Raw genomic sequence first — 27,572 nt, 5'->3', positions numbered from 1 at the left:
TTTATTATTCTATCCATTCCATCACGCCAAGGATACGAGGAAGTAGGACAAAGTCCACATCCACATCAACTCATCCTACTCTAACAATGTGATCATTCGAGACGCACATCCATATCGTTATCATCAAAAGCATGCATGGCATGGCGAAGACCGATATGCCTCACCTATGTATCATCAAAAGCTACGTTGACTTGGCATGGTGGGGAGATTCTTGGATGGTCGAGGAAGACATGGAACTGCTCCCCTCCCTCGTTCATCTCCTTGGAAAGCTACGTTGTCTGCAGTCGAAGCCAATCGACACGAGGAAGTCAATGCTTTTACCATTCCACATTGCATTCCTCATGGAAAATGATAATTAGTCTATTTCTTGAAAAGTATTCTATCTATAGACATGTCTTTCACATTCAGAGTTTTCTTGTCGTATTCTAAAAATAGGTTGACTTTAATATCATAATTTAGATTTAATGAATTAATTGATTTATTAAATTATTAATTATATATTTAAATTAAGATTAAGATTGATAATAGTAGACCAATCGATTCCCAACAGTCGGACGTCAAAGTGGAATCCCTCTCCGTTCCCATTCTTCCTCCTCCACGTTGGGTTCAAATCGAGAACCGCTTCCCACGCACGTCATCTCCTTTGCGACGTCAAATCTCCATGCACCAATACCGTCACGTGTTAACGAGTGCCACACGTGTGCATCACCAAAGCTCCTCTCTCTATATCTATTCTGTTCTCCAAGATGCGGTGACGGTGGTGGAGATCACCGTCATCCTCTTCTCTCTATAATGCCATGGGTGGAGTCATAAACAGAACAGCCACAACGGTCGCACCCACGTATTGTTTGTAGAAAAACTATATATATATATATATATATATATAATGATGCCAAAGTGGATGTTCATCCAACGCAATGATAACAGGGATGCACTGTTATTGGCAACCTACAATTAGGAGTAGATCTTCACCGTTCTTTTTCTTGAATTTCCCACATAACGTTTTGTTTTGAATTAGGGTGGAAAAAATAAATATGCTTTTTTATTTAAAAAATGAGAAGATTAGTTTTTTAAGAACTTATTTAATATAAAAAATATAATTAAAATTTTTTTCTAGTTGAATCGTTCTTATTTTCTGAAAAATTAGATTAGCCTCGACCTTCATCACATCGATCGTCATCTTCGTTCCGTCGTGAGGTCCTATCATACTCGCATTATTGTTATTGGCTTTCACTCGTTAAATAATCAATGGACACAAAGAAGATGAAGTTATATAGGTTTAACTAATTTTATATTTAAAATAAAAATAAAAATACTTTAGAAACTAAATAAATAAAACGTGCTTAATTTTTGATGAATTTACCCAACATGATATGAAAAAATGGCGTGAGAAAAATAATAATAATAATATAATAATAATAATAAAATGATGGCCACCTATTTTGATTCAATCCGTATCCCCAAAAGAAACGAAAAGAACCACCAAGACAAGAAAGACAATACAAAAAGGGCACGGCCACGGTGGGGTGGGGGGCGGTCGTTGGCCCTCGTCAAGCCTGTCCTCAGCTTTCTACCTCCCGTCGTCTCCCCTGCTTTCTTCCTCGCCCTCGACTCCACGACTATCACGAGTAGATATACATTGGTAGGTTCGTAGATTCTTCATTTACTCCTTTCTGGCCAATCCATCAATCTCTCGCCTTCTCTCTATATACAGGCTCACAAGCTCAACGTTTCATCTTCGTCTTTAGAAGATTTGACGAGGGGAGGCCCGTCGATCGATTCCGGTCCCCATGGAAGAGGCGCAAGGTAGGATCGCAATCTTCGTTGTCTCTGCTGTTGGCTTTGCTCGTACCGCTTCACAATCTGTTGCGAGTTGCCGTCTTCTGAATCCTGCCACGGGATCTTCGCATAAAGTTGCTGCCTTTTGATGGGAAAAAGCAAGATTTTCCGCGTGTGGTTTCGACCTGACGCCCTTTTTTGTCGTTGATTTGGCTGTATGACAGATTTTTCGCTGTTTTTTTTTTTGGGAATCTTGGTTTGTGTTTTCATTTTGTCTGCCGCCGGAGAATTTTACTTTCTTCACACCACTATGATTTAATCTAGCTGGTTTCATTATCTTCTTCATAAGAAATTAGTATGGTTCTTGAATTACAGGGCTCGTGGTTTCAATTGTGAATTTTTGGGGAAATTGAATCCGTAATTATTGTTTTTGGTGGGTGCTTTTGTAGGAAATTGAAGGGATATATGTGTCTAGAATTAGAGTTTTTTATTTTATGTTAAATATGTTGGATGTTTATTTTTATCCGGAATTAGAGTTGTTTTTGATGCGTCAAATTTTTATCCGGCAGAAACTCTGCAACCTGTTCACCTTTGCTTTCTCTTGCTAAACTTGATGTTAATTTTTTTTGGTAAAATTCCACATTTATCCCTTCGAAACATGTGATTTTCGAATTTATCGCGTTGAATTTTAGTTTAGCATATATGTGTATATATGTTTATATGAGTGTACATCTTAAAAACCTAAAATTTGCATATACGTTATCGTAGTTACATCTCGTTTAGCTACAATAACTTTGCTGTTTGTTGAAACTTGAATTTGCATTTATACCCTTAAAAAAATCATCATGATGCCAAAAATAGTTGGTATATTTTAGGTAATTTATATTGTTATATGCTTGTTTAACTCAAACAAGTAATGTTAATCACGATCGAAGGTGGTTAACCTGTTTTTTCTGGATGAATGCTAATGAACATTGGCATCGGGGAAGAATATAATATTTGGAGAGTTATATATATGCTATTAAAATTTGTTATGGCAAATATGTTCTTTTTCAAAACTTTGCAAGGATATGTAAAGTACTCTATTTTTTTTATCTTCATTTTGAGAATAGCATGCTGTAGTTAGCAAATTTCTTTTATACCTTATCAACATGCTTGTCATTCCTCTGTTAAATATAAAGTAGAGCATGGAATTTTTTTATCTTTTATTAGATTTTTATTCATTATCTTTGCACAATCTTGGGTAACAATGACTTTGTCTGGAAAGCATGGAACCGGATCATTTCTAATGTTTTGGTGTTTACAGAGAAAAGCTTATAATCTTCAGATGATAAGCCTTTATTGCTAGAAATTTTATCTGCCCCTTCCACAATCATTCTTTTGTACAAATATTTCATATTTGGATAATCGTTGAGGATGTAATTAAATTGAATTCTCACTTATTGTTGTTGTTATTATTATTTATTGCCATTTGCATTTTGGTCTCAGTGGTGGAGTCAAAAGGGTCCATCTCTGTGGCTTCTGCCTTTGCTGGCCATCATGAAGGTAATTGTGTCACTTTTTTGCAATAATTGTTTACAATCCCCTCTTTTGGTTGTACGGTACATAGTATGAAGTGAAAGATATGCTTAGTTGGATGATCTTTCTTTTCTTTTTCTTTATTGATCTGAGATTTATTTTATTCCCTTTCCAATTTTTTGTCTCTTTTAACATTGTATTATTTTAAGCAGCTGTTCAAGATAGAGATCATAAATTTTTGTCAAAAGCTGTGGAAGAAGCATACCATGGAGTTGAATGTGGTGATGGAGGCCCATTTGGTGCAGTTGTCGTTCATAATGATGAGATAGTTGTTAGTTGTCATAACATGGTGCTGAAGAACACTGATCCTACTGCTCATGCTGAGGTGGCTGCAATAAGGGAGGTAGGTACATTAGTCGTTCATATTCTTGTATAATCTATCTTCACATGATACTTGAATCAGCAAAATGCAGTAATATATTCAACTACAACTGATCTAGTCTGAGTGTTTTGCTTATACTTCGTTGTCAGAATCTGATAGTCCAGAGAGCACCTAAATGGTCCCATTTCAGAAGTATAGACTGTAACTTTATAAAACAGTTTATCTAAATTAATTGATCTTTCTATGGTCAAGGTCCAAATTTTGACCTTTGTAAAGCTTGCCAACAAGGTCCAACATGCCAAAGATCAAATTATTAGATAACCTGGGAATATATTCCATTTATGTGACCTTCATTTTCTTTCTCCTTTTACCTTCTGTAAAAATCTTTGTTATGTTACCCATGATACGCTCAACATCATTACTGTGTCTGTTCCAAATTCAATACTAGTCGATTAGGTTGAGCTAATATGTGATGGTGTACTTTCTGACATCAGAGCATGTATCACCTACAATGGTGTTGTTGACCTAAGACGGATGCTTTGAGATACTAGTTGCTTGCATCAGTTCTACTCAGACGTTGCTTTTTAAGTTAAAGCATGTCCGAAATACTTGCATCAGTTCTACTCAACTACACCATTGTAGGTGATACATGCTCTGATATTAGAAAGTACACCAGCACAGATTAGCTCAACCTAATTGACTAGTTTCGAATTTAGAACAAAAAAACGGTAATGATGTTGAGCATATTTGACCCGATCAAATCTTTAGGAAGAAAGATGGGAGAGGGAGAAGAGACTGTTTACGGTGTTGACAGGATGTTTCAGGCTTAAGCCAACCCATAGCACGGGAGGAATAACAAGCAGCCAAGCTCACATGTCCATTCCCATTACAGAAGTCTACATTTTATGTTACATGCAGACCACCTTCAACTCTCAATCTTACCAAGTGCGAATCCTCGTGACCAGCAGTTAGGGTCTCAACTGCTATTGTCTCCATTGTACCGAGTGTGAATCCTTATGACCAGCCAAAAACCATTAGGAAGGAGCTCATCTTTTCCACCACCTTGTAATTCCCTCCCACACCTGCACTCATATCGGTACAGAACACATTAACCATAACGACCACATATGTTACGATAACAATTCAGGTGCGCGAAAGCTTTGAATCACAGTCCATCAAGACCAACGACAATGCCATTGTCAGCCACTTCGTGGGGAAGGTATCGGCTCTCCGTGGCATGCCGAAGGCATGCTGGAGGAGGTGCTGATGAACTCGTACAACGTCTCTAGGTAGGTGACCAGGCGGCTAAAGTTCAATCGAGGAAATGAGATGACCCTCTTCACTTCCAAGTTCAGGAGAGAAGCGAGAACTTAACGTAATGTCATGGAGAGTGTTGCTACAGACAAATACACTTAGGCTTTTGGATAGAGAACCCAAGACGTTTCGAGGAATAAAGCCTATCTTGTTCTGAACTCCTCATTTTTGAGTTATCCATGTCCTTTGAAGAGTTTCCTTCGGTTGCTTGATATATGAAAAATTCCCATTTCAATACTTCAGAACTTGTGTTTTAAAGTAGTTGATGGTGTACATATTAGAGGTTAAGTAGTTCAGATTTTAATGGAAGCATCTAAGACACATTATGTAGTTGATGGTCTACATATTAGAGGTTAAATAGTTCAGGTTTTAATGTAAGCATCTTAGACACATATCATGTAAATTATTGAATGAAGGGTAAAATTATGTTAAAAAAAAGTTAATGGTAACTCATTGAGACACACAGGAAGCAATCTTGCCTTATAATCTAGGTTTGAACCATGACTGTATCAGGAACAAACTTCAAAAGAAGCTAGTTTTACATGGATCACTTTGTGTCATATTATCTTTTTGTCATTTCAGGCTTGCAAAAAGCTGGGGAAAATTGAACTTTCTGATTGTGAGATATATGCCTCCTGTGAGCCTTGTCCAATGTGCTTTGGAGCGATTCATCTTTCCCGACTCAAGGTTGCGATTATATCTTTTTGTTTCTTCTGACCTCTTGATCCTACGAGATTTTACTCATCTGGTTTTGCTTCACTGATGAATGCAGAGGCTGGTGTATGGAGCAAAGGCGGAGGCCGCCATAGCTATTGGATTTGATGACTTCATTGCCGATGCTCTAAGAGGTACTGGGTTCTATCAGAAGGCTCATCTGGAGATCAAAAGGGCCGACGGCAATGGAGCCATCATCGCTGAACAAGTATTCGAGAAGACCAAGGAAAAGTTTCAGATGTACTAGAACTCTTTTCAGGCCAAGAAAAAGTACATAATTTCCTGAAAGGTTTTCTCAATGCAAAATAATGAACAATCTTGATGAACTCGCTATGTTCCCAATACTGATGATACCCTCTCTATTCAATGAATGTGCAATTCGAAGCAATTTCATCTGAAAGTTCAGTGCTTTTGTGGTGTAGCTCTCTTTGGCCAAATGTTGTGCAGGTCTGGTTTTGCAGTGGTAAGTATACTCTACATTTGGTTCATGTAAAGTTTGGTATGCTGATACATTTTGCATGGTACACAATGTGCATGTTATGGGGTTGTATTTTACTATTTTATACAATTCTTATCTGACATGGATCCAAAAGATCTCTGACCTTGACTAGTTACTGGATCCACACCCAGGTCTCTTCTTGCTAACTGTCCAATGTGAGGTTGGATATTGGATTCTGAATTAGGATTTATGCTGGACCTGCATATTAGTTTATGTGCCAACAGTGGAACTTCAAGTTGTAAATTGATTTTTGAAAATTATAGATTTATGCATGATCTAGGAGGATTAGAATAGTTTAAATATACCATGGAGAAGCTTGGTCAGGATTTAGTAGCAGATATTGGAAGGTAATGACTTGCATACAACTACATTTGTGATGAAGATTCACAACAAAAATTGGGGTGGAAGTCATGTCAAATTTATATGAACTTGGATGAATAACTTTGTTGTATGCTAATACTTAGCTTCTGAAAACATCAGTTCTCATATGTTTCACTCCAAATGGAATCAGATATGAGACCCATGGAGAAGAAATGAGCTGATGATGTTCTTCAATTTGGAGTCAGCACATTTCATGATATCAAAATTTACCATATATTGGATCCTTTTCTAACAACTTAAGCTTCAGTAAAATCTAATTTTGCTTTCAATCCTTGGAAACTTAACCACGTATGACTTTAGAACGTGAAATTCATATAACATACATATTTTATGGGTTTATCAAAGTCTTTCCTACCTTTAGCAAAGTGATTTTATATGTTCCTTCATAATTGTAATTTAGAATTAAATATGTCTCATAGAACAACATTATTTTCGTCTTTAAGAATATATTCCAGTGATTAGAGAACAATACAGGAATAGTTTCAGTACAGTATTATATTATTTTGTTATTTTCAAATTTTGATGCTATTATTAAAATAATTATATTATATTAATATATTATATGTATCACATCGCGATGGAAATGGATTACTAAGGTGATATAGTGAAAATTCAGACCCTCAAATTAAGAGGAAGGGATATCGATATGCATCATCAAACTGCTGATTAGGTTCGTCGCATGATGTGACCATATCAATATATCTTAATATCCCACCGCTCTAATTAACGTCTTTGTATTAACCTCGCTTTACGCTTCGTGCAATCAGAGGATCGGACCAACGCACGGTCCAGATGCGACCGGACCTCTCGTAGCATCGCCGCCAACCCGGGACGGAGGAAGCTTCCCACTTTCTACTCAACACCCACGTACGGACGAGATATCATCGAATCCAGTATCGGACAGTGAGAGTTGCGCCAGCTGTAAAAATCCTGCGCGTACGATGCGCATGAAACAACGTGCAGCGCGTGGCGCGCACCTTGGCGGTGGTGCGAGATGCCGTCTCCCACTTGCCTAAAGTGACGTCTCTACACGAACACGCGCACACCACAACCGCACCACAGTGTAGACAGGTGGGGCCCGCGAGACGGTGAGGTCGACAGAGAGGGCGCTCGGTGAACCGGGGGTAGTAGGTGAGAGACCAGTGAAACGAAATAAACAAAAGAAAGTATGACGTCATAAAAGATGGACCATCTAGCTGTCACTCATATTTCGACCACCTGTTTCATACTGCCTAAGAAAAAAAGTGGGTCCCACGCTTCACGGTAGGGTGCGAGTTGGGTAGGGAAAGAGCGGAACCGAGTGCGAAGACCCTTCTTCGGACCTTTTTCCCCTTTTCCCCTTCTTCTTCGCCGTGCGCGTTGATCTTGTTGGAGTCGTTCGTCGGCGGCGTTTTGGGACTCGTTTTCTCTTTCGATCGGCCGATTTGGCGGCACCTCGATCCGGATGAAGGGGGTTCCTGGGATCGACCTATGATTGCTCCGATTGGAAGGTTCTCTTTCTCGAAATTAGCCCTAATATATCGCTCCAGTTGTCTCGGTTTTTCTCTCTCCTTTCTTCAAAATTGGCGAGCTTCGGAGTGGAAGCGGATAGATACCTAGCACATATTGTGGAATTTAGTGGGTTTTCTGGTGCTGCTGTTCCAGAGATATGTCTAATTTTGGTACTTCTCGCTGCATCTGAATTCCCACACGCGGCACCGGTGCAGGGTTAGCTTCAGTAGTGATTGGAGTTGTTGAGGCTTCTTGCCGACTGGTCCGGAACTATTGTGGTCATAAGCTCGGTGAGATTTGTTTCTCGGAATCAATGAACCAGGGTTTCTCCGTTGAAAGTTACTGTTCATTTGGGTAATCTTCGAGTTCCTTTGCTTGGGGCTTTTGTGACTGGTATGTGGGTTTCGCTTGTTTGGATCCGCGGGTGTGTGGGTGTCATATTTTTAGATTTCTGGGTTAGCTGTGAGGCAATTTAGTAATATCATTGGCCACTCTGTTCTCCGTTCCTGGGGTCCGAGTGTCGTGGAATACACTAGCAGTAACTCTAGAACTTATCTTCAAATTTCAGTCTTTTAAATCGCTTTTAAGCTTTTGCCTTGATGGAGGCCAGGGTTGGGAGTGAGAGCCATCAGTTTTTTGCTGCTGGGACGTCTAATCTGAATGGTATTGGGAAGAAGAGTTTCGAGTGGGACTTGAATGACTGGAGCTGGGATGGTGAGCTCTTTGTTGCGACCAAATTGAATGAAATTCCTGCAGACTGTCGAAACAAACATCTGCTCCAAGATGCAGCAAAACGATTGCTGTCAAATTGTTCATCTTCTTCTTCTGGAGGGTTTGATTTAGGCATAGTCGAGAATGGAAAAGGTGAAGCAGAGAAGCGGAGGAGGATTATAGTAGTGGAAGAGGATGAATCTTATGGCGGAAGTGGATCTCTTAGTTTAAAGCTTGGGGGCCATGCTTTTCCAGTCATGGAGGCTGACCTTGCAAATGGAAATAAGAGCAAACCACAAGGTGGCAGTTCAAGTCATCCAACTTGCCAGGTCGAAGGCTGTGGTGCTGACCTCAGTGATTCAAAGGACTACCATAGGCGACACAAGGTCTGTGAGATGCATGCGAAGGCCAGCTCAGCAGTTGTCAGAAATGCTATCCAGCGCTTCTGCCAGCAATGTAGTAGGTTAGTTCAGCTCATTCACTCAGTTGGAACCCATTATGTATGATCTGCTTTTCCATGGAAATGCTTAGACTGCATTCCGTTTTCTATTATATTTGCACATAACAGATTGCCTAGAGTCTTCTTGTAATTCTTTTGTTAAGTCGTTCTTAAACTAGATGAAGACATTAATGATTGAATTTCTGGTGCAAGCTTGTTGATTCAAGAGCTGATGCTATAAGTCACTGTAGAAGTTTTGATGAGAATAACGCAGAACAAATTTGCAATAGAAGTCAAGTGACTGATTTCGCTTGGTCCGATCTAAATGTTGGTCTGATTATTAACATTACAAATGTTACTTTGACACTGCAATAGCACCCCATCATGGGAAAAAAGGGGAAAAGAACAGACATAAAATATATAATGGGAGTTTCATACTATAATGGCATGAAAATAACCATTTAGGCTCGCTTCACAACGTTTTTGTCTTTTTTCTTGTCACTGAGTTTGGTCTTAATATTATACTTCTGATTGCTAAACTTTAGTTTGAACTTACTGCTATTGCTGCAGTTCCAAGTCAAGTTTCTGTTTCTTTTTCTGCTACTTTTACCTCTGCATCTATTGCACGTCAAGGGGATATCAGGTTGGCAGAGTCCCTTGGAAGTGAACCAAGTTGTTTTTGGTGATATAAGACTTTAGATCCTAATTCACTCTTTTATATCCATCTTAACAGCATTAGTACAACTTGAACTTATTGGCTAAACAATCATAATCAAATGATATACAGTCCATATCACAAGTTAAACTTATTGTTGGGTAACCACTTATGCTGATAATTTGAAACCTCAGTTTAACTGAACAAAAAGATTAGGGAATGTTGTCATCATATTTTGTGATGCTAAGGAGTTTGTATTTGATCTGGATAGCAGTTGATCTCAAGTTTGGCTTGTGAAACTTTTCGGGTCAATTTTGGATATGTTTTGTTCTTCTAGAATATCATGCAAAAAGAAATTGTACCTTTTCACTTTATATATTCCACATCCTTTGTTTTAAGCTCTTGATAATTACATATCCAGATTTCATCTTCTTGAAGAGTTTGATGAAGGGAAAAGAAGTTGTCGACGACGCTTGGCTGGTCACAACAGACGGAGGAGGAAAACACATCCTGATCTCATTGTGAATGGGAATTCTTCTATTAATGAACAGGCTAGCGGTTACTTATTGATGAGTTTACTCAGGGTCCTATCCAATTTGCAATGTAATTGTTGCAATCGCCTGTTATTCTACTTGGTTCTTTAATCTCTAGTTAATTGCTTAACTTGCAATTTTCTTATTTGACTTTCTTGAGTTAAACCTTTTTTAGGGCATGTATTATTTTTGTGATATCCTTTATGATCCTTTGGTTAGCATTATCTGTACTCTTTTTGGTGAACAGGACTATCAATAAGGTAAAATCAGTATCTTTAGTAATCAAAATCTTTCTAATGGGAATGCTATTTATATGGTCCTAGGAAGACAAGTCAGGTAATTGATTAGTTTATCACATAACTAGACCTTGTTTTTGAAGTTTGCTATATCAATGTTTCGCCATAGAATTAAGTTTTTTATGTACTGTTCCTTCCACCTGCCAACACAGAATAGAACAGGGACCCTTTGTTGTGCGCTGATGACCTACTGAAACTATGTCATTTGTGCATCACATCATGTACCACATATGCCCCATGATTTCTCATGTTCTCCATTGATACTACCTAAGTTGAATATGTGGAGTACTGACTGACAATATTGACATGTGTAAGCATTCCTCCTATGTTCCATCTGTCTGGGGATTTTTCTTGTAAAGAACAAATGAAAAAAAAAAAGGACTGATTTTAGGGGGAGAATTATCTTACTTTATAATAGTGGATGATTTTCTCACATAGGGCAGAAATTCATCAAGAGCATGTTTTAGTAGGTCCAGTGGTTACTAAAGGGGAGAGTAATATATAAAAGTTTATAATAACTATAGATGTAGTTTGAAGCATGGTTTGCTTTACCGGTCCATAACAGTGTACTGATCAATTGTCGGTACAGTAAAACCGAGTTGTACTGACATACTGTTATGGGAGTGTACTGATGTACTGCCCATACCGGTCCCCTGTTGGACCGGTATGTGCCGCTTGCATCGAGTGGTATGCTGTGGTACGACGAACCTTGGTTTTAAGTATTTGTCACTCTTTCGACTTTTTTGAAAATTCAGTGAGAACTAGTGAGTTTTGCTTTGATCTGTTTAGTGGGGAACCTTGTCTGGTGCCTTACACAAGGATTCTATAGATGTTTGGCTACTTAGTCTGCCTTGATATTTGATGACTCTGCATGCCTATTGAACTGCAGAGTGCAAGCGAGTGTTAATGTGGCACAAAAGGGAGGATGGTAAGGCTTTTTAGTGTTTCTGATCAATGTCCATGTGCCTTGGGTATTGTGTTGTTCTCTGTTTCTAAAATGTGATTTATGCTGTCCTATACGCAGCTGCATATATGCATGGTTTCAAATACTGGTATACCAATCACATTGCTAGATACTAACGTATGAAACAATTTTTAGTATCTTTTATATTTATAATGAATTATACTAAATTGTGCCAGTCGGTAGATATTGGTCCGACAATTCCAGTACAGTTATCAATACTAATATCTTAAAACCTTGATATGCCTATAAGGCTATTTCAGCCTCAATGCATGGTTTATTCTGTAGGAAAATTAAATCTATTTCTTGCATATTATGTGGTCCGCATAACCATGAAATTTTGGCTTGCTGCAGACATGGGTTATACTTCCACCTTATTAATACTATTTAGCTGTAACTATTTTTTTAGTACTATGATGCATGGCATCCGCATGACAACATGATCATTCATTACCTAGACATTCTATTGTTTCTCATAGATTATTCCAATAACAGGTTCGAGTATAAGTGTTACTGCACAAATTTTTGATTTGGCTGTAGAACATACTTTTTAAAAATTTAGACTTGACTGCATTTTTTTTCTTTGTGTACTTAATGGAATATGGTTTTGAATGTTTTGGTCAGATCGACTACATGTTGATTATGCAATATTCAGTAACTGCGCACATAGTGCAGCTGCTTTTTAGAACGTAGGTTCTTTGTCTGCTGTGTTATGTAGAAACACAATTGCTGCATACTTCCATTTTTCCATTGAATTTTTGCGTTGTAATTTTGCAGCTGATAACTCTGAGCCACCACAAGACCAGGAGCTCTTGACTCATTTTCTAAGGAACCTTGCCAGCCTTGCTAAGTCCTTTGATCCCAGTAACCTTTCTCAACTCCTACAGGCATCTCAGGATCCACAAAAGTTTGTAACGGCTGCTGGAACATCCTCAGAAGCTGTTATTATGTCTGTTCCAAATGGTGTTCCCGAGCAAGTATCTGGCGGTCCCTTATGTTTGACAGATAAAATAAATTGCAACCCCGGTACTTGTGGTAGGCAAACTGATCATAGTACAATTGACATACCCTCAAATGGAATGATAGTTTCTGCAGGTGAGGCTGTGCCTGAAGTTCATTCTTCACATTCTGCTTTCTTACCCATCGATGCTAATAAAATTTGATGCTGTTCCAGAACCAGTCATTGATGGAGTCAGAATTAAGGACTTTGATTTGAACAATACCTATAGCGAGACACAAGATTGTGAAGAAGGAAGAGAGAAGCCAGCAACTCCCTTGTGTACTGAGATGAGTTCTCGTAATTGCCCTTCATGTTTACTGCAGAATTCTCATCACTCAAGTCCACCTCAGAGTATTGGCAATTCAGATTCAACATCCAACCAATCACAGTCTAGTTCCCATGAAGATGTTCGGGTATATCATTTTGTTTGCTTTGCATTTACACTGGTTTTACCTCAGTAATTACACAATGATGTTGTTTACTAGTTTATGTAAAGTTGAATTTACAATCAAGCAATGCTTTTGTGAGCCCAAAGAAGTTCTAATATAAGGGGAAAAACTAAAGTTTTTGCTTGCTTTTTTGGGAAGTCAGTCTAGATAAGAAGCGCGGACACGAGACACGGACACGGCAATACGTCATTTTTAAAAATCATCTAAATGTAAATATCCAAACAATGATTTATAAAACAATATTTGCATGTGGTAGCTTTAAACTTTCTATAGCTTATAATACAAGTAGTTTAATTCCACATAGCACGCTTGGTTTCTTTTAATAAAATTTTAACATATGTCCACATAATTTACTTTGCTCTTGTTATACATTGATTTGTTAGTTGTTACACAGACAATTAACAAGACAAGTTAATCAAAATAAGAATAAGAGACAGTAACAAAAGTTATCATCAATATACGTATGTGACATTATAATTTAGGGACATATCAACATTTACTGTGATACGTCCACCATTATAATTTAGGAAAATCATAATTTGGGGAAAATCAATGATTTCGGTATTTGTTGATCTAAGTTTGATAGACTCAAAGAGAATTTTTTTTGTTGGGTTTGTGACTCAAATTTACTGTTAGGTGTGATCTAATATGTTTTATATTTTAGATAACGTTTTATAACCCTTTGCAGTGCAAGCAAAATCATATATTGGATTCAGTTTTTCAATTTGTTGGTGTAAATTGTCAATGAATACGATGATCTTCGTCATATTGTCTTTGAATCCAGGTTCTTATGAAAATTTACCGCTTAGTATTTTCTTATGAAAAAATTCTTGATATTCCTCTCAATTATAATTTCTGCAAGAGAAGTTATGCATGCCCTCCTTCGTGTGAAAAATGTGTCGACAAAATCTAGCTTTGCTTAAATTTAAAATTAAACCTTTTAGTGGGAGTTGTTAAAGTTGCTAAATCTTAATGATATGCTTCATCCTTTTAATATGCAATCCTCAAAAAGTTTCAACCTATGTTTTGTTTGGTACTGACATATTTTTGATCTTTTATTATATCAGTGTCGAACTGATAGGATCATTTTCAAACTCTTCGGCAAAGACCCTACCGATCTTCCTCTCATTTTGAGAACACAGGTAACTTCCTATTTATGTTTATAATTCTTTTTAAGGATAGAACCTCCATTCTTTTCCCACCTAATTTGTTGTTTAATGCTGAACTACAGATTCTTGACTGGTTATCCAATAGTCCAACAGATATAGAGAGCTACATTAGGCCAGGCTGTATAATTCTGACAATATACCTTTGCCAAGCTGAGTCTGCTTGGGTACAGGTAAATTTCCGTGACCTAACAGTTTGGTGGTTCACTGGTAACTCTTGATTCATTCTTTCTATTGATCTGATCTACCTATGCTCACAGCTCTACGATGATTTAAGCTCCAACCTAAATAGGCTTTTGCATAACTCCTCTGATGATCTCTGGACGACAGGATGGATTTTTGCTATGGTACAAGATCGTGCGGCTTTTATTTATGATGGTATGTTGGGCTTCTTAGAAGATGCATCTTTCAATAGTCCATTGTTTTACCACTTGGTTTTACAATGACCTCTGAAATAGCTTCTTGTCATTCTTCCTAATGGGTCTGCAGGTCAGGTTGTGCTAGACATACCTTTGCATATCAAACATCCCAACCACTGTAAGATTTTGTCTGTCACACCTATTGCTGTTTCTCATTCTACAAAGGTCAAGTTTACTGTGAAGGGCTTTAATCTTTCTCAACCAACATCTAGGTATTCGTCTTCTTTTCCTTTTTGTTGTCAGCTTCTTGCTATGATTTGATCTTATTTTTGCAAGTTTTTCGACTGGCTACGCAAAGAACATATACTTTCAAGTTTCAACACTTCTTATAATTGTGTTAATCATATTTGTGATTTTTTTTTCAGCTTACTATGTTCGTTTGATGGGAAATACTTGGTCCAGGAGACATCACAAAGTTTAGTTGAAGCGGCAAATAGCAGTGGTGGGCAAGAGTTGTCTCAATGCCTTAGCTTTTCTTGTTTGCTACCTGATGTCATGGGGAGAGGATTTATCGAGGTTCCATCATGTTATAGTCATCTGGATATTATCTTTGGTTTATTTCTTTGTCTAACTTTGCTCTTTTGTTGATTATGGAATTCTTGGTTTTGATTAATAGTTTGAAGACTGTGGCCTTAGTAATGGGTTCCTCCCCTTCATAATCGCGGAGGAAGATGTATGCTCTGAGATCCGTATGCTGGAGAATGCGATAGATGTGGCTTCATGTGATGACCAATTTCATGAAAGAACAAATGCAGAAATTGCCAGAAATCAAGCTCTGGACTTTATAAATGAATTTGGGTGGCTTCTCCGGAGGAATCATATGATATCTATTTCTCGAGAATCTAAATTTTCACCAAGTATCTTTACCCTGACACGGTTCAGGTGGCTTATGTCATTCGCTATGAATAGGGAGTGGTCTGCAGTTGTGAAAAAACTTCTTGATATTTTATTTAGTGGAACGGTAGATGCAGGCAGGCAATCACCCATGGAGCTTGCCTTGGCTGAAAATTTGCTTCACAGTGCTGTACAAATGAAATCCAAGGCCTTGGTTGAGCTTCTTTTGAGATATGTACCCAACAGAACTTCAAAGGATACGGATCCAGATCGATTCTTGTTTAGACCTGACATGCTTGGCCCCTCAGGCATCACTCCACTGCATATTGCAGCTTCCACTGATGATGCTGAGAACATATTGGATGCCCTTACCGATGATCCTGGACAGGTACTCCAATATCTGATACTTGCATCATCATTTATATAGTTGATGGTAGTAACAAGAATCATCTGATTGAAAATTTATTTCAGATACTTATGTCTTCATCTTGCTTGATGTGACATTATTGCATATTTCTGATTAACATGTGTGAGTTGCACACTTTGACCAATACTTTTTGTGGTAGAAGCCACCAACATATTTAGGTGATGAAGCATCCCTACTGTTGGCTGTTTATGTAATTTAGGAATCTTGCTCCATATCCTTTTATTCAGGTCCAAGCAATTTTATAATCCAGTTTGGCAAGAATCTACTAATCATACTATGATCACTCTTTTTTTTGTGATCAAAACATTTTATTTTCATAGTCAAAACGCAATCATTAAAATAGTTGCCATAAGCTCAGTGTCACTACCAACTAATTTCTCGCACCATTTTTGTCACTGAATCTCATTTTACCAGCATGCTGCTAGGCCAAATCACATAGAAAATGATCTGCAATGGTGTTGCAAAGTGCTGGTAACTTGTCAAACCTACAACTTTTTTCCTTAATGTGGCTACAGTTTCATCTCATACATCTTAGGTTCAAATGCTCTGCAAAGATTGATTACTCCACACCTACATTTTTGGTTCTTTAACTCTTACAACTCTTATGTATGGACTGACTGTAGTTCTTCCTTTTTTTTCCCTAGTCCAGTTAATGCTTACTTGTCTCAATTAGTCTCCGCTGCTGTTTTTATGCGGGAATGTTTCACTCAGCCTGTTTTGGTCTCTGCATGCCAGCTGGGAATTAGGGCATGGAAGAGCGCACAAGACAGTACTGGATTCACTCCCGAAGGCTATGCCCTTGCTCAGGGCCATGATTCATACGTAAGATTGGTTCAGAATAAAATCGATAAGCAAAGCAGCCTGAGTCAAGTGGTCCTCAACATCTCCGGAGATGCCTCCGATAAGCTAGTAGATGCACTAAAATCCAGTAAACCAAGTGTTTCTGAGATAAGCAGGATCTGGTTGAGCACAAAACCGCAACCCTACTGCAACAGGTGCAGCCAACAGCTGGTTTACCCGAACTCCGTGGCAAGGACTATGCTGTATAGACCAGTAATGCTGTCCCTGGTGGGTATCGCGGCTGTCTGTGTCTGTGTCGGACTGCTATTTAAGACTCCACCGCAAGTGTTCTTTGTGTGCCCCTCATTCAGGTGGGAATTGTTGGACTATGGCTTCATCTGAAGTGTAACGAGTGCGCCATGATACCGAGTTTGGTGTCATAGACATTTAAGGTTTTTACCGTCTGGGATATACATCTGTAATGACCATCAGTCATGCTGTTCTGTTATATAGTGGAAACAGTGTATTCTTTGCATTGGACTAATCCGTTACTGCTCCCTTTTCGGTGAGATTTCTTTCAGCGCAACCGAAGTAACTCGGTCATATTTGTTGATCATGATCGTGAGTAGGATCTGGAATTGATGATTGCAGCAGAACTGAAGGGGAATTACACAAGCAAAACTTCACAAGAAGTTCAACTGTCATTATTCTTACCAATACATCAGCACCTACTTTGTGTTCCTCATTCACGTCTCTCTAAAGCAAGCTCGACGTTTGCTCAACGGCATAGACGAGAAGTAGACGAACGACTGAGTGAGTCAATTATGCAGCGGACATGATACAGTCAATAGCTTGCTTGCAAATTCCAGTCATCGTGGCCTCTGGCCCGTAAACCTGCAACAGAGAGCCAACATTTTCGATAGGCAACCATCTAAAGCAGTGCTGCACGCCGTATAAGACCCACCACCGTCTTCCTCTTCTTCTTATATTTGTGGGGCTTCCGCTTCTTGTTCTACCCTTTGTTCTTCTATTCCTCATCGTTTACAGATCGCAACCGACTCCTGGGGTTTCGATTTTCTCAAACGAGTTCCTGTTGAGTTCTCATCGCGCAGTAGGTGTGCAAAGGAGTCCTGCTTCCAACCCTCGTGTCTCAACCTGGTATGACCCTCTTACTGCTATGGTATTCTTATCGCATCTAAAGGTTGTTGAACGGTGTCTTGGATGTTCTCATCTCAGTTTCATTGCTTGGTCATGATAACATTTGATCCTGGGGGGTGTTATTATTATTATCATAAACTATCAATTACTTTATGTTATAACGACCTGTCATAGTTCTTATCAGAGAAGATTATTATAATTTGTCAGAAAGTATTTTCAGCGATTTAACAATTGAATTTGACCAACCAAATTTTTAGATAAAATTTCATAACTATGTTATACTATTCTTAAAAATTATCCATTCAATACATATAAATCATAAAGCGAAATTTCTATTGTCGAGATAATTTAGAGAATTAGCATATAAAAATCTCATAATTTTAAGTTGATATGATATTTTGTATATGAATATATAATCTTTTGTACCTTATAGATATCTTATTATCTTATTTATAATATTTTAATATTTTATTTATGAGTAACTCTAATATCTATATCGTATTCCTTATAATCGATACATTATTTTTTTGAGAAAAAATCTCATGCATAATCGATGTTTTTTTTATACTCAACAAGTCATTATGCTCAGTGTTGGTGAACAGATGTGTCGTAGCTGCTGAGTCAGCACGACCTGGTCCACAGGTCGATGTCGGGAGCCTCCTGTCAGTTGAGCTAGCTGTCGGGGTCGATCGGGTCCTCGCGACGGGGCTTTGATCGACGTTCTCCAATCCGAGGTAGCTCGATGGTGCACCGCGGGGACGTCGATCGGAGACCTCGGAGGTGGGGACGCATGCGTGGCACGGGATACTGATAAGACCCTAAAGTCTTATCGTAGGCTCTGATACCAAATGATAAGACCCTAAAGTCTTATCGTAGACTCTGATACCAAATGATAAAGACCCTAAAGTCTTATCGTGGAAGAAAGGGGAGAAATGGGGATGATAATGATCGCTTCGAGGGGATCGGCCTCCTTGATCGCTTCGAGGGGATCGGCCCTCCTTGATCACTTCGAGGGGATCGACCCTCCTTGATCACTTCGAGGGGATCGGCCTCCTAGGGTTTGTCCAAAGACAATAATAGTATTTTTCATAGATTACTGAAAAGAGGAGTTACATCCCTATTTATAGAGTTTCACCCATAGTCCATCAGGACTTGAACTCTAATAATAAATAAATATTAAATAAACCTCTACTTGACTCTAACTGAACCAAACCGATTCAATAAACAATTGGACTAAACAGACTCAATAAACATTATTCAAAAGCTCATAAAAAGGTTCATAACAGTTCCTCCCTCTTCAAATCAGCCTTGTCCTCAAGGCTGAGCAGCATCAATCTCTGGGAGCTTCTCTTTCAGCACTTTAGCCATAGACTATCTGCAACGCATCACAACCCGTTGATCAAGTAAGTATGATCTCCACTTTTTGATAGTGTAAGCAACAAGTCGGTCTTTCAATGTAGCAATCGTTGCATGAAACTTCTGGCCCTGTATAATCAATTTTATCTTTGAACCTTTGCTATCACAAGTGAAAATCCGTCCATCAACGATCTTTACTTCGAATCTGTCATAGTCTTCAATGTGATGGGCCAATCGGTCAATAGTCTCACTGTCCATAAAATTGTTAGTGCTACCAGTATCAATCAAAACTATAACAGACTGATGTTCCAGAATTTCGCCAACTTCCATAGTTTGCGAGTTAGAGTAGTCGGCTAATGCATGCATTGTATATATGGTAGGTCCAACATCTTCATTAGAATTTATACCTTCATAATCGGAGTCCACATTCTTAGCTTTCGGTTCCTCTGCAATTGGTTCAATCACCAGAAGTTGCCTTTGTTTACATTGGTGCTCCATACTCCATTTTTCATCATAACACAAACCCCTTGCTGATCTTTCCTTGCTAATTGTTTTCTCATGTAGATTTGCAAATGAGATCGCAACTATCATAGTACGGGGTTGACGAGCCTTAACTTCACACCGGATCTGTGGAATAAGCCCTTCAATAAATGTATCCAGAAGTTGTCGGTTCGACCAATCTCTAGCTTGATTTGATAATCTTTCAAACCTACTCTGATATTCTAACACTGTAGAAGTTTGATGAATTTTAGCGAGCTGGCAATCAACATTCTCATATTCGGATGGGCCAAAGCGAACAAGAAACCCTCTTTTGAACTGCTCCCATGAAGGAACTCCGTGAAAAGTTTCATACCAATCGTACCACTGGAGTGCATCTCCCTCGAGTTGGATTGAGGCCACTTCTACCTTGGATTCTTCTGGGGTTCTGTGAAAACGGAAAACATTTTCTGCCTTAGAGATCCAATTGGTCGGATCTCCATCTTTCCATCTCGGAAATTCCATCTTCATGTGTGAGTAATTTGTGTCATAATCTTGGGACATTTTTCCTGTATTTTCAGATCTATGCAACGTAGAACTTGAGCTCCCATTTTATTGAAATTTGCTGAGGCTCTCCATTAGGCTCTTTTTGAAATCATTAAGTGTTTCTTGCAGTCGATTCTCAATTCTGATTTCCAATGCTTCCATTTGTGCTTTCACCGAGTTATCAATGGCCATTGCGTAAGACTACAAATCTGTAATCTCAACTCCTGTTTTTGGTGTCGGGTCAAGGGCATCAACACTATCGATGCGAAGTTGCCGAGGAGGTGGACGCCAAGGCAGTGCTGCGGTCGGTGTGTTAGAGGAAGAGTAGCTACCCTGTGTTTATGTCACTACGTGAGATGAGAGCACCAAAGACCACGGTTGCGACTGTTGTGACCCAAGAAAGCGATCGCCGAGCAGCCGTGTTGACGCTGCGATGATGGCAACCGACAATTGCAGCAGCGGAGGCAGAACAAGAGGGAGGTGGCGTTGAAGCGGCCGGGGTTGAGGCTGCGGCTACGATGCAGAGCAAGGTGGGCTGCAGCAACGGTGCAGATCGAAGGGGTTGAGGTGAAGGCAGCGGTGGCTAGCAGCAGCAGTCGTTGCTGACCGGCGGCGGTGGAGAAGGAGGCAGCGAGGGTCGTGGCAGGCTGGGCGGCGAGCGGCGTCGTCGCTGGCTGGGCAGCAGTGGCGACGCTGGTGGCAGCCGGCGTTCGCAGCAGCAAGGGGATCCACGACTGCGGCAGCAAGGGGACCCGCGACTGCGACGGTGGTAACTGCCCTGTTTCGGCCACCACCGATGCAGAGCAAGGGGAAGCAGCGGCTGGGAAGCTAGCGGGAGCAGCGGCTGGGAGGCGAGCGGCGGTCGTCGCACGGGGGAGCAGCGGCTGGAAGGCGACGGCGACGGCGCTCGAGGCGACGTCGGCGGCTGGAAACAAGGGCAGCAGATGTGAGCTGCCGTGATAGCCCTGTTTCGGTTACAAAAGATGCAGAGCAAGGAGGATCGGCTGCTGGGAGGCGTGGGGCGGCCCGCAGCGGTGATGGGTTGGCTGGTCGGCGATGGCGCTAGAGGGGAAGAGGAATGCTGGAGGCGCGGCTGCGATCGACGAGGGCTGCGGCAACAGAGGAACTCTGTTTCTGCAACCGTTGCAACGAGGGGCTGCGGCAACAGGCGGCTGCGGCTGCGACCCAAGGGGGGGGGGGGCACGGCAAGGATTGCGGTGGAGAGGCAGCGGTGGTGGCGCGGCTGGGAGCAGCGTCACCAACGATCGCCGAGGAGAAGAGTCGAGCGGCTGCGCTGCGACGCAAGGGAAGGCGGGCGGCGGCAGTAGGGCTGGGATGGACGCTGGCAGCGTCGTCTCCTGGCCGGGGAACAGCGGCGGTGGTGGTCGCGCCGGGAACCGGGGCGATGGTGGGCGCTGGCCGGAGAGAAGCGACGGCGGGTGGGCTGGCCGGAAGCAGGGGACGCAGGGGTGGCTGCGGCTTCTTCTTCCTCTCGTGTTTTTCTTTTCTGACGAACTACAGCGAGAACGCCGAGGATCGCTGCTCTGATACCAAATGATAAGACCCTAAAGTCTTATCGTAGGCTCTGATACCAAATGAGAAGACCCTAAAGTCTTATCGTAGACTCTGATACCAAATGATAAGACCCTAAAGTCTTATCGTGGAAGAAAGGGGAGAAATTGGGATGATAATGATCGCTTCGAGGGGATCGGCCTCCTTGATCACTTCGAGGGGATCGACCCTCCTTGATCACTTCGAGGGGATCGGCCTCCTAGGGTTTGTCCAAAGACAATAATAGTATTTTTCATAGATTACTGAAAAGAGGAGTTACATCCCTATTTATAGAGTTACACCCATAGTCCATCAGGACTTGAACTCTAATAATAAATAAATATTAAACCTCTACTTGATTCTAACTGAACCAAACCGATTCAATAAACAATTGGACTAAACAGACTCAATAAACATTATTCAAAAGCTCATAAAAAGGTTCCTAACAGATACCTGCAAAAATGGCCTTCGTTGGGTGATCCTCGACTTTGGTCCATTCGACATGCAAGTTAGTGGTAGCTTTGTCTTTTTTTTTTCTCTTACCGCCCCCCCCCCCCCCCCCCCGTGGCGCGAGGGCGGTCCAAGGTCTTTATACTGCCGAAAGGGGGGTCGATCGTACGCGAGCTGGCGTGATGGACTCGAAACGGCCACGGTACAGATTTTGGCTTAGTGTGTGGGGCGATGCCATCCTGGAATTACCGGAACAAGTCATGTCGAGCAGTGCCTTGGGGTACGGATTTTGACGTGACGTGTGGTATCAGTTGTGGCGTCAGTTGTGATGTGTCCCATGGACGAAATATGCCCTATCACTTCTCCCCTCCCCGTCGAGGCGTGTTGTAGGGTCCTGAAAGAGCCAAAAGGCATGCCTGGATTGGGATGTTACGATTGTGTCGGTCGCTTGCGGGTGGAACTAGGATTGGCTCATTGTGGAGCGGTCGTGACATGTCCTAAGGAAGGACGGAAACTGCTGATCGGGCGACAGGGTCGGACGAGTCGAAATGGGGCTGTCATAGGTCGGATAATCAATTTTTGGGCTTGTCCAGACGAGGATTGGATTTGGCCTGTGGGCCAAGCGATAGGAGTCGGGCTCAGGTTTGGTGTTAGTGAGTCGCAAGTCAAGATCGATCTGGAGCGACTCGGGCAAGGATTGGACCTGCGGGCTGAGCGACAGAACTCGGACTCAGGTTTGGTGCCGGCGAGTCACAAGTCAGGGTCGATCTGGAGGGACTCGGGCAAAGATCGGACCTGTGGGCCGAGCGACAGAACTCGGGCTCAGGTTTGGTGCCGGCGAGTCATAAGTCGATGTTGATCTGGAGCGACTCGGGCAAGGATTGGACTTGTGGGCCGAGCGACAAAACTCAGGCTCAGGTTTGGTGCCGACGAGTTGCAAGTTGGGGTTGATCTAGAGCGACTTGGGCAAAGATCATACCTGTGGGTCGAGTGACAGAACTCGGGCTTAGGTTTGGTGCCGACAAGTTGCAAGTCAGGGTCAATCTGGAGCGACTCAGGCAAGGATTGGACCTATGAGTCGAGCGACAGAACTCGGGCTCGGATTTGGTGCTGTCAAGTCGCAAGTCGGGGTCGATCTGGAGCGACTCGAGCAAGGATTAGACTTGTGGGTCGAGCGACAGAACTCGGGCTCAGATTTGGTGCCGGCGAGTCGCAAGTCGGGGTCGATTTGGAGTGACTCGAGCAAAGATCGGACCCGTGGGCCGAGCGACAGAACTCGGGCTCAGGTTTGGTGTCAACGAGTCACAAGTCGGGGTTGATCTGGAGTGACTCAGGCAAGGATTGGACTTGTGGGCTGAGCGACAGAACTTGGGCTCAGATTTGGTGTCGATGAGTCGCAAGTCGGGGTTGATTTGAAGTGACTCGGGCAAAGATCGAACTTGTGGGTCGAGCGACAGAACTCAGGCTCAGGTTTGGTGCCGACGAGTCGCAAGTCAGGGTCAATCTGGAGTGACTCGGGCAAGGATTGGACCTGTGGGCCGAGCGACAGAACTTGGGCTCAGATTTGGTGTCGGCGAGTCGTAAGTCAGGGACGATATGGAGCAACTCGAACAAGGATTGGACTTGTGGGCCGAGCAACAGAACTCGGGCTCAGATTTGGTGTCGGCGAGTCGCACGTCGGGGTCGATTTGGAGCGACTTGGGTAAAGATCAGACCTGTGGGCCAAGCGACAGAACTCGGGCTCAGATTTGGTGCTGGCGAGTCGTAAGTCGGGGTCGATCTGGAGTGACTCGGGCAAGGATTGGACCTGTGGGCCGAGCGATAGAACTCGGGCTCAGATTTGGTGCCGGCGAGTCGTAAGTCAGGGACGATCTGGAGCAACTCGGACAAGGATTGGACTTGTGGGTCGAGTGACAAAACTCGGGCTCAGATTTGGTGTCAACGAGTCGCACATCGGGGTCGATCTGGAGCGACTTGGGCAAAGATCGGACCTGTGGGCCAAGCGACAGAACTCGGGCTCAGATTTGGTGTCGGCGAGTCGTAAGTCGGGGTCGATCTAGAGCGACTCGGGCAAGGATTGGACCTCTGGGCCGAGCGATAAAACTCGGGCTTAGGTTTGGTGCCGACGAGTCACAAGTTGGGGTCGATCTGGAGCAACTCGAGCAAAGATCAGACCTGTGGGCTAAGTGACAGAACTCAGGCTCAGGTATGGTGCCGGCGAGTCGCAAGTCGGGGTCGATCTGGAGCGACTCGGGCAAGGATTGGACCTGTGGACTGAGCGATAGAACTCGGGCTTAGATTTGGTGCCGGCGAGTCACAAGTCGCGGTCAGATTTGTCGCTCGGCCCACAGGTCCAATCCTTGCCCGAGTCACTCCAGATCGACCCTGACATGCGACTCGCCGGCACCAAACCTGAGCCCGAGTTTTGTCACTCGGCTCACAGGTATGATCTTTGCCCTAGTCGCTCCAGATCGACCCCGACTTGTGACTCGTCAGCACCAAATCTGAGCCCGAGTTCTATCGCTCGGCCCATAGGTCCAATCCTTGCCCGAGTCACTCCAGATCGACCCCGACTTGCGACTTGCAAGCACCAAACCTGAGCCTGAGTTCTATCACTCGGCCCAGGTTTGTTGCCGGCGAGTCGCAAGTCGGGGTTGATCTAGAACGACTCGGGCAAGGATTGGACTTGTGGGCCGAGCGATAGAACTCGAGCTCAGATTTGGTGCCAACGAGTCACAAGTCGGGGTCGATCTGGAGTGATTCGGGCAAAGATCGGACCTGTGGGCCGAGCGACAGATTGGAGAAACAACGGATGTGAAGCGGATGTGAATCGATTGAGGGGCATCCTGTCCTCCTCTCGGGCAATCGGAGCGATGATCGAGGAGTGGCTGGTCGAAGCAGGATTGAGCCCTGCCACCTAGGGTATGGCTAGTAGCGTGTTATGAGTCGCCCGCTCATCCCAAGGTACCTGACCTATCGATTTTCTGTTTGCAGAGATGGTGGATCTTCGGCGGGTGAAGGGAACGTCCCACGGCGGGATCGCTACGCCAGCGTCTCGGGGCGACGATGGTTCTGGAGCTGGGGGTGCCCTACGGAGGGATGCGCCGAAGAGGGCGACGGGATCGCCAGAGGGGAGCCGCCCTCGGAAGAAAGTGAAGGGGCTGGCCCGGAAGATGCATGCGGGTTCGACCATGTGCGAGGGTACCGCCCCAGGCTCGCCCGAGGTTGCTCCCTAAGCCGGGGGCATGGGGAGTGCGAAGGAGAGGGTGGTGCCCGGGTCGGTCGGGCCTCCGGCGGGGTGGCATCGGGGCTATTGAGGCAGCACCTCGGGACTATTCAACCCTTTGGCTTCTTTCCGTTCATGCGCTTTCCTGCCACCAGCGCTTCGGCGGGGATGTACTGGTTGGTGCGCTGGAGCATCTCGGGAATGGTTGATGGTGGCTTCTCGATCAGCGACTAGAAGAATTTTGAGGGCTTCAAACCCGAATGCTTGCATGATTAAAGAATGATGAGCATATGGGAATCCCCGGATTTCAGTGGCAAAATGTGCCATGAACTAGGAGAGGGTCTCGTCCTCGTGTTGGGATAACGTGAACAAGGTGGCCATGGAAGGCCTGGGTCACACACTGGCGAGGAAATTCTGCTTGAACTCCCTGGCGAGCTGGTCGAAGGACGAGACGGAGGAGGGACATAGCCGACCGAACCATGTTCGGGCTGGTCCCCTGAAGGTGGTCGGGAAGGCGCGACACATCAAGGCATCGGAGGTGCCGTAGAGAGCCATTTAAGCCCGAAACATAGCAACATGCTCTGCGAGGTCTGAGCTGCCATCATACGCCTCCAATGTAAGTAGCCTAAGGTTGAGGGGGACCGACTTGTCCCGAATTTCCTGAGTGAAAGGGGATCCGCTCGAGCTACATTCGCCTATCTCCCCCCGCGACTTTCGAAACTTGCGCTGAAATTCGTCTAGGCGTTGGTTGACTCAGGATAGTTGGGTCCTTAACGAGTCATCCGCTGAGTCGGACGATATGGTATTAGACTCGGAGAGGGCAGAGTGATCTGGTAGGGTGCGGGTATGCCCTGCTCGGGCAGGCCTCCCGGACCCTTTATGTGTTCTCAGGCTCCTCCCGTTTCGACTTGTTCCTTACTCGACGCTTGTAGTACCAGATTGGTCGGGGGAGTTGCTAGCCGAACAATCTGAGAAATGAGGGGAACGAGTGTCTGCATCATTCCTGCCATCACTTGCACTTGCTTGGTCAAGGTGAGGAACGCCTCGGGCGACATGGTCGAGGGTCCTGTGGCAAGTCCAGGGGCGACAACCCCGGGTCGTAGGACAAGCGTCAGTAGCGATCCGGGGTCGAGACCGGGATTCCCTTGTCTCTGAGGACGGGGAGGGACTGATCTCCGGGTCTGACGGAGGGGGGACCGGTCGGCGGTTCTCTCTCAGGTAGAGCTTTTGTCGGGCGCTCCTGCGACATGGCCCTCCTTCTAGCGCCAAAAGTGTTGGTGAACATATATGTCGTGGCTGTTGAGTTAGTACGACCTGGTCCACGGGTCGATGTCGGGAGCCTCCTGTCAGCTGAGCTAACTGTCGAGGTCGACCGGGTCCTCGCGACGGGGCTTTGATCGATGTTCTCCAATTCGGGGTAGCTCGATGGTGCACCGCGGGGACGTCGATTGGAGACCTCGGAGGCGAGGACGCACGTGCGACGCGGGATACCTACAAAAATCCCCTTTGTCGGGCGATCCTCGACTTTGGCCCCTCCGACGCGCAAGTTAGTGATAGCTTTGTTTTATTTTTCTCTTGCCCACCCCCCGGGTGCAAGGGCGGCCCGAGGTCTTTATACTACAATAAGGGGTCGATCGTACGCGGGCTGATGTGATGGACTCGACACGACCTCGATATGGATTTTGGCTTGGCGTGTGGGGCGATGCCGTCCTGGAATTACCGAAACAAGTCGTGTCGAGCAATGTCTTAGGGTACGGATTCTGACGTGATGTGCGGTGTCGGTTGTGGCGTCGTTTGTGACGTGTCCCCTGGGCGAAATGTGCCCTATTACTCGGTATTTCTTATATATACAATATTCCTTATATTCTCCAACACGGCCTTTTTAGAAATGCTACAGTATTCCTTATCCTCAACAATTCCTTGTACTCGGTATTTGCCACGTGTCCGTCGCCCGCGTTCTCCCATACGTTCCTTACTCTTGAAGTCTCGCCATATCTGAGTCGATCGGATTCCTCCGTTATTCTCACATCGTCCGGTCTTCTCTGTTTGTTGAGATTATT

General features: G+C 43.4%; 3 protein-coding genes across 3 annotated transcripts; all 3 read left to right on the top strand.

Moving 5' to 3' along the window:
* Nucleotides 1-1,502: 1,502 nt before the first annotated feature.
* LOC103978913 (guanosine deaminase) lies at nucleotides 1,503-6,107 on the top strand. Its single transcript, XM_009394871.3, has 6 exons — nucleotides 1,503-1,642; nucleotides 1,715-1,806; nucleotides 3,268-3,324; nucleotides 3,510-3,700; nucleotides 5,576-5,680; nucleotides 5,766-6,107. The coding sequence occupies exons 2-6, from the start codon at nucleotides 1,791-1,793 to the stop codon at nucleotides 5,952-5,954; spliced, it is 558 nt and encodes a 185-aa protein (XP_009393146.2). The 5' UTR covers nucleotides 1,503-1,642; nucleotides 1,715-1,790; the 3' UTR covers nucleotides 5,955-6,107.
* A 1,748-nt stretch (nucleotides 6,108-7,855) lies between these two features.
* LOC135608181 (squamosa promoter-binding-like protein 6) lies at nucleotides 7,856-17,328 on the top strand. The gene is made up of 11 exons (XM_065100765.1): nucleotides 7,856-9,252; nucleotides 10,305-10,486; nucleotides 12,451-12,768; nucleotides 12,848-13,086; nucleotides 14,190-14,264; nucleotides 14,354-14,461; nucleotides 14,549-14,666; nucleotides 14,778-14,919; nucleotides 15,073-15,223; nucleotides 15,324-15,929; nucleotides 16,704-17,328. Exons 1-11 carry the CDS (start codon nucleotides 8,678-8,680, stop codon nucleotides 17,148-17,150), a joined length of 2,961 nt encoding a protein of 986 aa, XP_064956837.1. The 5' UTR covers nucleotides 7,856-8,677; the 3' UTR covers nucleotides 17,151-17,328.
* A 4,292-nt stretch (nucleotides 17,329-21,620) lies between these two features.
* LOC135607607 (putative glycine-rich cell wall structural protein 1) lies at nucleotides 21,621-25,746 on the top strand. The gene is made up of 2 exons (XM_065099559.1): nucleotides 21,621-21,754; nucleotides 25,281-25,746. The coding sequence occupies exons 1-2, from the start codon at nucleotides 21,621-21,623 to the stop codon at nucleotides 25,744-25,746; spliced, it is 600 nt and encodes a 199-aa protein (XP_064955631.1).
* Nucleotides 25,747-27,572: the final 1,826 nt, after the last annotated feature.

This window comes from Musa acuminata, chromosome BXJ2-3, assembly GCF_036884655.1.
Source record: "Musa acuminata AAA Group cultivar baxijiao chromosome BXJ2-3, Cavendish_Baxijiao_AAA, whole genome shotgun sequence".
Classification (NCBI taxonomy): domain Eukaryota; kingdom Viridiplantae; phylum Streptophyta; class Magnoliopsida; order Zingiberales; family Musaceae; genus Musa; species Musa acuminata.
This window is presented reverse-complemented; position numbering and strand designations above follow the sequence as displayed.